Source organism: Sparus aurata, chromosome 19 (genome assembly GCF_900880675.1).
Source record: "Sparus aurata chromosome 19, fSpaAur1.1, whole genome shotgun sequence".
Taxonomy (NCBI): domain Eukaryota; kingdom Metazoa; phylum Chordata; class Actinopteri; order Spariformes; family Sparidae; genus Sparus; species Sparus aurata.
In genome coordinates this window covers 10,244,758-10,257,622 of record NC_044205.1, presented here as the reverse complement: position 1 = coordinate 10,257,622, position 12,865 = coordinate 10,244,758, and the positions used below count along the sequence as shown (strand labels likewise).

Sequence of the window (12,865 nt, the reverse complement as noted above, 5' to 3'; positions counted from 1 at the left end):
TTGAAGATAAATTAGAGGAGAGTTAGCATCAGATGATCTGCGACTGGCTGGCCAAGAACCAAAATGTATCTCATCTATAACTCAGCAATTACATATATTTTTTTTTTTTACGAACAAATGAACAACAAATAACAAATACCACACAGGGCTGTGTAAAAAAAAACTTAGCTGTCTAGCACGTTAGCTAACTTCCAAATCAGCTTTTCATCGAGTTCAGTGAGAAAAAATGACAGGACCTCAGAATAAGGTTAAAACATTGAGTGCTGTGCCAATGAGTCCTAAAACCCAGAATAAGTTTGTGTTTTTTTTTGTATTTTTGCACTTCCTGTTCCCTCGCCATGACGTCAGTGGCTTTTTGAATGGGTTTTCAGTTATGACATAAGTTTTGTGGTTAACAGCATAAACTACAACAGTAAATGCCCTGCCTTTGAATTATAAATTATTTATGTGTCTTTAAGAAGGCGGTTGCTAACAAGCTGCTAAACAAGATCACAGAAGCTGTCAGAGATCTTAAACGGCATCATGCTGAAACACTGTGGCTCATCTACTCAGTCTGAGCTTACAGGTGAAATGTAGTTGTGACCTGTTCTGACCCTAACTTTTGAATTTGAAGATTCCTAGTAAAGTCTGTGTAGTGTACTGTAGTACGTAGTGGTGGTGACGCTGAAGCTATGCGGACACAGGGTGGTTTGGTTATAGCCACAACATTAGCTTTTCACTTGTGGTGGTTTCATTCACGCTCCAAAAAAAAATCATAAAAGCCGCGTTCATCTGTGAAGATTATCTCGCAGAACAAAGCGTGTTAAGTATCGCACACTTGTGTTTACCACAAAACTCATTTTCTGCAGTAATCCAAAATCAAATGGAAAAATCCCAGGGTGATGCTAACGTCATGCTGCCTACAAAAACCCTGCAGGACTGGTTGACATTTGACTTTAAACGTTTTCATCCACATTGAAGGAAGTAGCATCCCACATGCACGAAACTTGAAGGAAACCAATTAAAGTTAACTTCTAAAAGAATAGTGTGATAAATAGTGTATGCCTTATATGCTACGCGACCGTTAAAATCCTCTCAACAAAGCTCTACCCTGCAACAGGTACGGCCGCAGGGAATTCTGGGATGAGAGAACAGACCGAGGTGGCGCACACAACTTGGCGTGCCACCACAACGTTTGCATTACCCCGAGGCTACAGCTGGCAACCACCCCCGCATTACCCGTCACATCTGCAGTGTAGTCAACCACTGCCCAAGCAATCAGCGCTTGGCAAGAAGATCAACTCACATGTGAACATCGGAGAGAGAGGGAAGAATCTGAGCTGGAGGGTTTTGTGTCAACATTACGCAACAGCTCAGACTTGAAACACATCGTCGCATGTTTATTCCCACATGCATACATAGTGTACGTGCGCCTTTGTGCCTCACCAATGAAAATAAAAAATGCCTCTCGAGCCTGGCAGACAGCACGGCTGACTTTCAAGAAATTCCACAAGCGAGTGCTTTCTGGAACTAAACGGGTGCGGCAAATCCTCTTAAAATCCTTTTAGACACCGTGGCAGCAGGGAGAAAAAGAAAAAGTTTCTCCCAGGCAAACATGTGCAGGTTTGTTGGGTTGATGTCGTGCTCCGGGGAAGGACACTCTCGCCAGTTTATTTCTTTCAGGCTCGAAAAGAATGTTAATACGACACACACCCTACAGGACGCGCGGGGGCACAATATGGTGGCGCGCCCGTCGACAGAAGGCTTCAAGGAAAGACTTTGGGAAAAGGACGCTTTGGATGCGTACGGCTTAATTTTTTTTTCCGATTCGAGACTTGAAGAGCGTGCCGCTTTGCACATTCTTCTGTGGATTATTAGGACAGTAGGGGGAGAAGCTGAAGTTTCACATTCAGCCGCCGACGTGTTTGACCTGGACAGCTCGTTTATGAGGTTTTTTTTCTCTGCACAAACGATAATAAACAGCTCGAAACAGTGTGACTATCTACTCAGGGCAGTTTTACTTTTCGATATTCTTCTGCGGAAATGAAGTTTTTAAAAAGCTGTCAACAAGTGCCAGCCGATACAGCCACTATGTCTTTAGGCTCTCCAATTTCCTCAAGTTTCTAAAAAAACTAGTTTCCTCGCTCTGATTGCCATTTACATATTTGGGTAAATGAGCATGGGATTGGGCTCGGTGGTTTGTTTGTCGATTTGCTCTTTGCTTTTCTATCTCCTTTGGGCAGCAGATTGAATTAATGTTTGTAGACACAGCGATGCCACACATGAGGAAACAGGAGATCTCGCAAAATTGCAAAACTCTCCCAATTACAGCTCTACAAACACATAATACTCGGAAAAAACCTAATTTGGGTTATGATGCAGATTTCTCTTGTGTCAGATGCACAAGGACAATAATTAGCTTCATTTACATGCTTTTCAATTTAAATAGACCAACAAACAGATATTGTTTACTGAAGGCACAGGCTTTGCAGAACACACAGATGCACCCGCAAACGCACAAATTCATGATTTGCATTTTCTCTATTTTTTGACACAAGGTAAATTCCAGCTTGCTTACACATTTCTTTATCGGCGCCGCCACCATTTCTCCTTTCATCCCTGCTCTTTTTTAGCTTGTATCTCCTTTCCTCCTTAATTACTTTGTGGAAGGTGTTTGGCTTTTCGCTGCACGCCTGCTGTTTTGGTCATTACAGGCCCCTGTAGGAAGTGGAGTGGCTGCCAAAGAAGCTTAGCGGAAGACAGGCGTTGGGGATGTGTCTGTACTCACCTGGGGTAAATGAGGACAGCTCTTCCTGCTGGCTTTGAGACCTGTCCTCCCCTCTGGGCCTGTCCTGATGTTGAAGAGGGCCTGAAGAGCACACTGGGCTGCCTGGTTCTTGGCCAGCTTCTTGCTGCGACCGCAGCCCTCGAATATCCGCCCGTCCACGCGCACCGCCATCACAAAGCTACGCAGCCGTCGGCCTTCGGCTTGTTCAGAAAGGCAGGCGTATCGCAGGCCCGGCCGGAGCTCATTGAGCAACGCTACGGGGCTCTTGGGGGCGTCTGGCTCTGGAACAATCCCGCCCAGCCTCTGCTGAGCCTGCACCATCAGGTCCAAGGTATGGCGAAGCAACCGGCCATGTCTCAGTAGCTCACTCGATAATAACTCGCTCTCTGCTGCTGAGGTGCAGAGTGAGAGGCCATCGGAGCACGACGAAGTCTCGAATTCCTTGAAGAGTGTGTCAGGGAAGTCTGCCTGATCTGAGGTGAAGTCAGCCGAAGGGTTGGAGATGTTCCCCATGGCCAGGTGGGCCTGAGGAGCATTAGGGAACTGGACAAAGGACTTGAGGGCGAGCTCAGCAGCCCTCATCTTAGCCTTCTTCTTTGTGGGGCCCGTGCCCTCGAAGGTCAGCCCGTTCACCTCCACGGCGATGGAGAAGACAGGAGCGTGGACCGGGCCCGTCTGCGACACCATGCGGTACTGCAAGCCCGGCCGGAGCTCATTGAGCTGCACCAAGGCATTCTTCGGCGCCTCGGACCAGGACAGTTTCTTATAGATGAGGCGGAGCTGACACAAGTGCCCGTTGTTGTCTTCCTCCAGCGGCCGTTTCCTCTTCAGGCCGGAGCTCCCACTTCTTGCAGAGTCGGAGCAGAACAGCGACTGGCACTCTGCAGATCCGATGGAGCGATCCTCTAAGTTACCAATGTTACGGTTTTCCTTTACCTCTGCACTGCTGGTACCTGCAGTTAAAACAGCAAAAAGAGGAACAATTTGACTTCAAGTAATAAAAAAATGCTCCGAACACTGGAGCAAAAAAGCAGTCATTACTGTGCTACGCTCACATTTATCCTGGCTGAGCAAAATGGAAAATCTCCCAAGGCGGATTGAGCCACTTGATACACAATGACATGGTAATGAACAAATCCACAATCATCTCCCTGAGCCGAGCCCACTTCATACCACAGGGCTCTATCATATTTAAGTGTTTTAAAATCCAAACACAAATCCCCTAAAAATGGCGATGTTATCTGCCAAATCATCCTGTAATCTGCCTCCAAATTGGTTCTGAATCTGTGTCGTAAGTGGGAAACATCGGTCCCTGTGGCCAATGCAAAGCATCAATCCTATTTGTAATGGGGGTGGGGATCACATCGAGTGGCAGACATTCCAAGAAAGGATGAAATGTCTGTAGCCCGCTTTATTTCACACTTCTATCCTCTGTGAGAGCAAAGTCTGAACAGCTGTGATACGCTCTTCAAACCTAGTTACGGGGAAGTGGTGGCGTATTGCATTTCTGATGGGAAATGAACAAAAATAGGGTGCTCAGATCTCGCCACAAGAATGTTAATGGTGGAGTGGGAGTCTGGGATCAAGTGCTGACATTCACTGGTGGGCTGAAGCAGATTGTAGCTCGAGATGATAGGTACATGCACGCCTGCAGACACCACCTAATGACTTATTTATCACGAAGTGCTCAGATTTAATATTCAATAGCTCACTTTTATAAGATAATACAGATTTTAACACACAGGCTGACACCCGTGCGTAATCAAATAGCCCATTTCTCAAATAATTAATTATGTGGGTGACGGAGAGATCATTTCCATATTAGGTCTGCCACTGAGGGAGTTAGTGCGGCGCGCTGACAGATAGACAGATAGAAAAGATGCAGCGGCTTACTTAAACTGTCCTCGTCCTCTGTGCTGCTGGTCCCCGGGCTTATGTACTTGAAAGGAGCGATCAATGCTGACAGCATACTGACTTTCTCTGGAGGAGAGACAAGAGACACGCAGAGTCAACAAGAGGGCAGGGGCGGAGACGGTTTGATAGTTTTATCGATTCAAGCTGCAGATCAGAGTCGGCCCAACACGGGGACAGAGACGGAGCATAAGTGAGCGGGGGCATGCACACAAGGCCATGTCTCTGTCGCCCCTGCATGGACTCAACAGGGAGCAAGCACACATTTACACACGCACACGCACACACACACACACACACACACACACACACACACACACACCCTGAGTCAGCTGAGCGCGTTGAAGAAGTTAGTATGGCAGTAGACTTCTAGCAACTACTTTAAATAGCTGCATAAGTAATCGGGATGGAGTTATTCACTTTATATTGAATCTCCAAATTCCGTCAGATGAAAGCATTCTGATCTCAAAGTACTGTCTGTACATGACTCGTATGACAAGTCGGAACCAATCAATCATAATTTACAGATAAACGCTGACAAAACTGATGAAGGCCAAAAATTCTCTTAAGTCAATCGTACATGCTGTATAACAATGAACCTTGAATGAGAGGATAATGTATGGGGCCCATTGTTATATGCGTTTTAACATGTTTAAAAATGAATTTCAAGTCACATAATAAAATGAAAAAAGGACATTTGTTTGTCGCTGTGTCGGAAACACTTGGCTCCGCCCATGTTTCCACTCCTGAACTGTAACTGGAGATTCATTCTGTTTTCAAAAATTCACAATGTCACGATGAAAAACAATTCATTAAGTCACTAACTAAATAAGTAAGTAAGTAAGTAAGTAAGTAAGTAAGTAAGTAAGTAAATAAGTCATTTAGGTGCACAGCATGCACTTCCGCCACTGGGAGTATCTTATTCTAAACAAACCAGATGACGTTAAGCAGCGTGGCATCATGGGAAGCTGCTGTCTTCGGTGTTAAACAACCACATTTGCTGATGAAACTCTATCAACATGACTCAAGCGGAAATGTTCACAAACGAGGTCGTGTTATGAAGGTTCGCTGACGTTACGTTGAGTCATGTTTGCCATTCCTTCCTTCCTCACTCTCTGACTCCCTCCCAGAAGTTACCGCGACAGGCGACCAAATGAAACGCACAGGGCAACTACACAACTCAATAAGACAGTTGTTTTTTATAATACAGAACTGTGACATATTACAGCTTTAAACATCAATTAGTTATGAGGCAGTAAATGCATACATGAAAAGGAAAACACATAACAATGAATTGCACTTTGATAGAATCTGATTTTGACATTATACATCTTCCAGACACACACGAACACACACACACACAAGCGCACACACACCTTGTAGTGATAAACTTCCTTTCTTTATCAGCACTAACTTGTCGACACTTTGTCTCCCCGGGGCCCGCTGCTGTCCAGGTGTGCGTGTTGTTTACAGTATGAAGCCCTATTAGGACCATCTCTTGGTCTGGTGCACTCCATGAAACGCTGAGCAGAATTGACAGACCGGTCTGGCTCCTTAATTACACCCCCTGTCTCACTCCCAACATCAGCTAATGATCAATAAAAGAGAAAGGTGAGGGAGAGGCAACAGGAGGGAGGATTCGGGGGTGGACAGGCGCAGGGAGGAGGTGATGAAGTGGGGGGAAAAGTAAAAGGAAGAAACTGGAGGTGGAGTGAGTTTACGTAGGAGCGCCGAAGGTTAGAGGGTGAGCCCGAGGTCAGGCTCCCCCCCGAGCCACAGTCGCGGAGCAGCGTTCACGCCCCGCAGCGGCAACAATCCCAGCGAGCTAAATGCTGCATAAACGGGGGGCGCCACGTTACAGCGCAATAAACATGTTTTGATAAGAGCGCGAGGTTGTGAATGAGCCCGGCCCCCGGTGCTTTTTTTCTCACTCCTCGCAGTTCGACAGCACGAGAGGGGCTCAATGAGTCACTCTGACACACATGGATACACTCTAAACACTGAGACTGGAGCTGTGCCGGTCCTCGTGGGCCAACATCACAATACGAGCATTTGCATTCTGACCTAATTACGGACTAAAGCCCAATACAAGCGGCAATTTGGCCCTAAATGACTCCCTTGGCCAACGCGGTCATTATCAAGACCATTTTCAAATCAGTCTATATTGTTTTTTAAGCCCCTACAGCCCCACTTACAGTACAAACCATGGCTGTCTGGTGTGTTTACAAAAGTGGCAAAATTAGAGGTGTTTAAGGGGGTTTGGCCTGTACAGAGTAGCTCAGCTAATTCTCACATTTGTACACAAAATCTGTCCAGTTCCACTGTGGAGCTCAACACAAATGTTCACATCAGGCATGAAATTACAGGCGATTAACACGCAGGAGGCCGAGCTATCACACTGCGGACTCAAACGCCTGGAATGTACATTTGATAATCTTGTTTTTCGCCAAAAGGATCCAAACCGCCCACTCTACAGCTTCTGCCGAGTCAAAGGGCCCACTGGGCGATGAGACACCAGAGTTTGGTGTAAACAGATGAACGCAGAGTGTACAATAGGCCGTGAGCTCTTAAAAATCAAAAGGCCGCTACAGCGTAAGCACATTTCCTCTCCTTGGAGAATTATCTGACACTCAGATCTACATGTTTACAGATATTCTATTGATCTCCTCCACTGCCGTCTTCTGTGAATGAAGATCTGAGAAACGATGTACAGAAGTAAAAGAAACCCAGATCACCCATGTAAGAGCTACCAGAGCTATTAAACTTTCCCTCCTCCGACATAAAAGGTAGCAGGTTTTGACATCTGGCTGCCAAATATGCCCGGGGATGGTTTATCATCTTTGCTGTGATGAGGATTGTTTTGTGAAGGCGCCGTAAGTATGTTTTCTTGGGCCCAAATGTTACCGACTGTCTTCCCAACCTGCATGTGAAATTGTGTGTAAACTGTATGTAACGCTCCTTTTTTGCACAAAGCTACTGTGGGTTAAAAGAGTTCCAGGGGTTAGAAAGACCGAGGCCCCAAGTGGTCTGTATCTAGATAAGGAAATAACACTAGTTAATGCGGTAAAGGTGTAAATTAGGAAGTGGCTGGGCCGGCATAAAAAAAATGATCTCAGTCAGATGTGAATGCAGACTGGAGTGTTCACCCAATGATGGTTCTGGATGAAAATTAAAGGGATCATTTTATAATTAATTTAGCCCCAAAGTGATAAAGCTTTTGGGAAACAGGGATGTCCGTAGAAATGTCTGTAGTAAATTAACGGCAGTCGCAGTGAAAAGCATGCCTGCAATTTTGCGCCACCGACGTTTGCAATCTGCGTCTGGCAAAAGACGCCCACGGTGGGTCCTCCAGCGGTGACTTCTACGTTTAACGAAGAGCTCCTGCCTCCCGCGAGGTGTGAGGCCTTTGTGTTGTTTGTTCTTCTTCGACTGTTGGAATCATCGTCGCAGTTGAGACCGTGTCTCGTTCGGCTCAAACCTTTGAAGGAGCGCAGTGTGGCAGAGAGGCCGAGCGTGCCGACTCACACTGCGAGAATTAACGAGCGGGGGGGGGTGGGTTGAACCTGAAGCAGGTTTTTGAGGACTTTGCAGCAAACAGGACTCGCCGAATGTTTGTTCAGCAGACAGGGGAGAACAGGAAACAAACCACTTCGTAGCCTATAGCACCTCGTGGTGTTATTATCTATTGTTTCATCATTTCCCCTTTGAGAAATGCAGCACAGTGAAAGTGACATTACTCTACGCTACATTATTTTTCGCAGGTTATTGTAATTTAACTTAAAAAAAAAAAAACCCAAAACAAATTCTATTCTTACTCTATTAATCCCCGCAAAGAGGAAACTAATTCCTTGCTCTATCCTCAGCGCTTGCTGCTGCGTCGGGCTGCACAAAAGCCTGAATAGACCCTTTTATTCTGTATTCAGAGGATTTTTATTTTGATGACAAAGTTCACAGTCAGAATAGGGCTTTTCTTTTTTGTACAGCGCTCTTCAGGTCTTTATAATTTCAAAGTAACCCTCAAAAACAATTCTTCTCTCTTTCAATGGGCCGCATTTCATTTCAAATGTCTCAGGAAGTAGCCATTGAGTGGAAAATATCATCATGTTTTCAGCGACTCTGACGCTGAATCAACTGCGCAGTGGTAAGCGGTTGCAGTTTAGAGGTCATCCTCCAAATGTCACCTCTTATCGTTCTGTGATAGGTTTATGAAGTGCCGGCAGAGGAGGAAAAAAAACCACACACACACTTCAGCCTGATTTATGAGGGATCGGTGTGTATAACGTCAGGGCCAGTTTTTGTTTGTGTTTTACAGAATGCCGTGTGATTGATTTGCCCACAGAGATGCAGCGTATTTTTCAGCTGTGTAAATTAAAAATATGGCAGAGGGTTCATGCAGTCCCAAAAAAAAAAAAAAAAAGATTGTTCTGGTAATAAATTCTAAAGGTTAGTCCAGGTAGTTGAGCGTATAAACAGTCCAAACCAATGTCCGTGACATTTTGGTAATGAGGACTTGATTCAATAAGGATGTTTCCGGGGAAATAATTGTTTAATTTGGTAGTAATTACAGGTAAAACAGACATTTCCTAGAAAGAGCGGGTCCGTTTAAACTTTCTCCTGACCAACTGAAGTAGATGGGGAGGTGTTTAAAGAATAAAAAATAAAAACTGAAAAAAGTTTATAAAATGGCTCCATACAATTTGTCTGGTGTAATCCAATTCTCCAGAAGTCCTTAGGTCCCAAATTGATTGGACAAGATGTCATATAGATCATCAACACACGGTCCAGCTCGTGCACCCACTTATAAACAAAGTGCGTGCTAAAGCTTTTAGCTTAGCAGCTACAGTGAGGATTTAAGATTAATAAAAAGGTGTCGGCAATATCTTTTCAAATCAATTTCAAAGCAGGCCCCATCTGCTTCAACGGTACCGGAGAATGCAGCAGCACAGGCTGACATTCCATCAGCATCGAGTAGATAATGACAGAAATTTCATTTTTGGGTGAACTTGTTTTTTAAATCTAATACCCCAATTCCTCATGTAAATCATTTTAAACAGGAATAAATAATAATAACGAACGCGCAACAAGAAGCTGTGATAACCTCCATTATTTAAAACACATGGTTACTAAGTGCTTATGTTTAAAGCGCTTGATGTTACTGGGATATTAAAATAGTCATTGATTGATATAAAAGTTCAAAGTTAGTGTTGGTGAATCTGTACGCTACAGAGTTGGCTCTTAAATATGGAGGTTTGGCAGATAATTCATTTAATGTTTAAACGTACGGTAGGCTTCCCCCCCCCCAAGAGAGGCATGGAAGTGTTTTGGCATCTAAAGCTGACCTACTGTGCACTGACGAGGAGTCTCTGTAGGTTACACTCGCAGTTAGTCAGAATTAATTACACGGTAATGTACCAATTGAGAACCTTTTTTCAATTTTCAGTATAATAAGTACCAAATTACACAGTTCATTTCAGGAACGTACATTTAAAAGGAAACGTAAGGACCTGTAAAATAAAGTGTTACTGGAAAAAAAAATGAAGCTACAGAAAATGAGAAATTAACCTTATTTGAGAACACATAGGGAGATGTATTACAACCCATGTGTGCATTAAATCCAACACTTTAAACTGGCTATCTGCAGATCGTCAAAATAAATTATCATCTTATTTTATTCCTTGTCTTTCATTTTTCATTCTTTTGTTTTTGGTGACTTTGTTGTCGTAGTCTACCTGAGAGAGACGGAGTTATTCAAATATGTTTTTAGGAGTCGGGGTGATCCGTAACATTTGTCAAATTGCATAACACAGGTAGTCTTTTTTCTTTCCTAAACACCGTCAGCTGCTCACAGAGCTACTGTAATGCTGCTTGAGGAAGTCCATATGGCAGCCAGGCTGTCAGACCACCTGAAAGAAATCATGTATAATATTTATCCCCACATTTCTTCTTCTTCTTCTTTGTGTGTGTGTGTTATTAAGTTAAACTGTCTGCTGGGAGGCCAGCTTTGTGTTTTTACACATTTCTCGCCTAAACTGTGTACATCCAGATCCTCCCAGTGACCTCGCATGAAGTCAGAACTCCATTTGGGCTGTTACGGTGGATCTACAATCTTCTCCGTTAAAGCCTCGCTTGTCCGGCCAGGTGCAAAGTTCATCAAACGCACCACCAATCACCGGCCGCCGATGTGGACGTCGTTACCTTACATGCCCTTCACGCTATCTGTCATCCATCCCTTCTTATTCACCGGCCGGCCGAGTGGATGAGACAATGCATGCCAATAGTCTCGGCCCACTACGTCCACCCCCCCCCCCCTCACTGCACCAGGACACGGAGAGGGGAGACGGCGCTCATTTGTTTCCACTGCACAAAGGCAGGGGGGGAGGGAGCCAGGTTAGATAGGGAGAGCCTTGGCAGATGGCCATACACTCCTGATAGTGACAACCCTGGTGTTGGTGTCCATTCACAATGAGCTGGAGGAAGAGGCTCTCACTCTCTCTTTCTCTCCTCCTTGCACTTCCTGTATCAGTCCTGAGGAGAGGGTAATGAGCCCAATCAGATTTCCCCATGGCTCAGCATAACGAATGGGTCAGATGAGCGACAGGAGACACTATTGAAACAGGCGCTGGGGGAAATCATTGACTCTCTCTCTGTCTCTCTCTCTTTCTCTCTCTCTCGCTCCCGTCTCTATCTTTTTTCTCAATGTCTTCCTGCGAGCGTCTGATTGAAAGCCACTGAGCCACTAAATGAGAGGCTGCATTGTCTCTCCACAGCACTTAAAAACCAGATTCCCGTCACTTCTCGCGTCTGATCTCCGAGCAAAGAGCGACACAAAAATAGACGCCGAGTTAAAGTGTCATCTCCTTTTTATCTGCAAACATCACAGATAACTCCGGCGCTTACATAAAAAAAAAAAAAAAAAAAAATCCGAACATAATTATATGTCGGCGGGTAACGCTGCAGCAGTGCAATGTGATAAACATGCCGACGCGTGTCTCTGCGATGAGAGGTGAAGTCGTCCAGGTACAGAGCGCTTGTGTGTAAGTGTTCTGCTTGACAGAAAACGGCCATGTATTCGAAAATGCAGAGAGTGATCGCCACATCACGGTTATATACCGAAACAAATATCAGACACGACTCCGGCGTATCAAACTTTTTTCCTTCCAAGTTTTAATTAGATTTATGTTCGATGCACCAACTCGTTCAAGATCATAGCTCTGTGTTGACTGCAGGCCTGATCATCAAGGGAAACAACTTTCTTGATTCATCTGTAAGAGTTTTGCTTTTTAGTCGTGAGCTTTTTCCCCTTTTGACCTTTGTGACGGACAATACAGAGAAAAAGGTCAGGGAGGAGGAGGACTGTTTTGAGCTCAACTTCCTTACAGTCGCATGATGCTGAAAATGCATGTGTAAGGTGGAAACAATCATTTGATGGGAGATACATTCACCATGTTATCTAAAAAAAAAAAAAAAAAAAAGGCATAATTTTGAGCAAAACGTGTAACTTTCTCATTAAACCCTGACTGATTCATCCATTTCACAGATATCAGTATCGGCGTATATGTGACCAGATATGCACCAATGTCAATCTGATGGTTTGAGAGATTAGAATACAGAAAACGAAGCTTGGGGTTAATTTTTTATTTAATTTTAATTATTAATTCATTCATTTTAATCATTACATTCCTAGTAAGTTTACTGTTCCAGAGCACTGGCGTCATTCATGTCTACAAGCTTGTTAAACTGGCATGGACACGTTTTCTGCTTCAGTGTATTGTGAAGTAAATGTTGACTGCACAATGTAAAGGATAAAGAATAAAGAAACCACATTGGTTGCCTATAAGCCTTGCTATCAGTATACAACATCGTCTCACTGTGGGCGCGCGTTCACCGAGGCAAAAGGGACGGTTTCGATTCTAGACTAAATGATCGAATAAACTCACATTTTGTCCTGTGTTTTTATTGGCGACTGAACAGATCCATTTGTCTTTGCAACACCTGCGCTAACAGTAGTTTTCCGGTGTCTGTTCCCAGTTTGACACTTCAAACTGTAGAATAGCCTGCCTCCATTATGACTTTATGTTTCATTGCAAAAAAATTCTTTATCTGCTGATTTTTTACTTCCTAATATCGGTATCCGACCCAAGAAAATCAAGCATTGGTTGAGCACCATTTCTTGTAATAACCTAGATT

The 12,865-nt window shown here is 44.3% G+C and overlaps 1 protein-coding gene across 2 annotated transcripts in view; it reads right to left on the bottom strand.

Annotated features, from left to right (window-relative positions):
- The window catches only part of adarb2 (adenosine deaminase RNA specific B2 (inactive)), a 181,830-nt gene that overhangs the window by 65,394 nt on the left and 103,571 nt on the right, over positions 1-12,865 (bottom strand). The window contains exons 2-3 of one of the 2 annotated variants that reach the window (XM_030399117.1): positions 4,661-4,750; positions 2,768-3,720 (exon numbers count right to left, since the gene is read on the bottom strand). In XM_030399117.1, coding sequence (XP_030254977.1) covers positions 2,768-3,720; positions 4,661-4,750 — 1,043 coding nt within the window. The remainder of the gene's footprint in view (positions 1-2,767; positions 3,721-4,660; positions 4,751-12,865) is intronic. The other variant, XM_030399118.1, reaches the window with a different exon arrangement.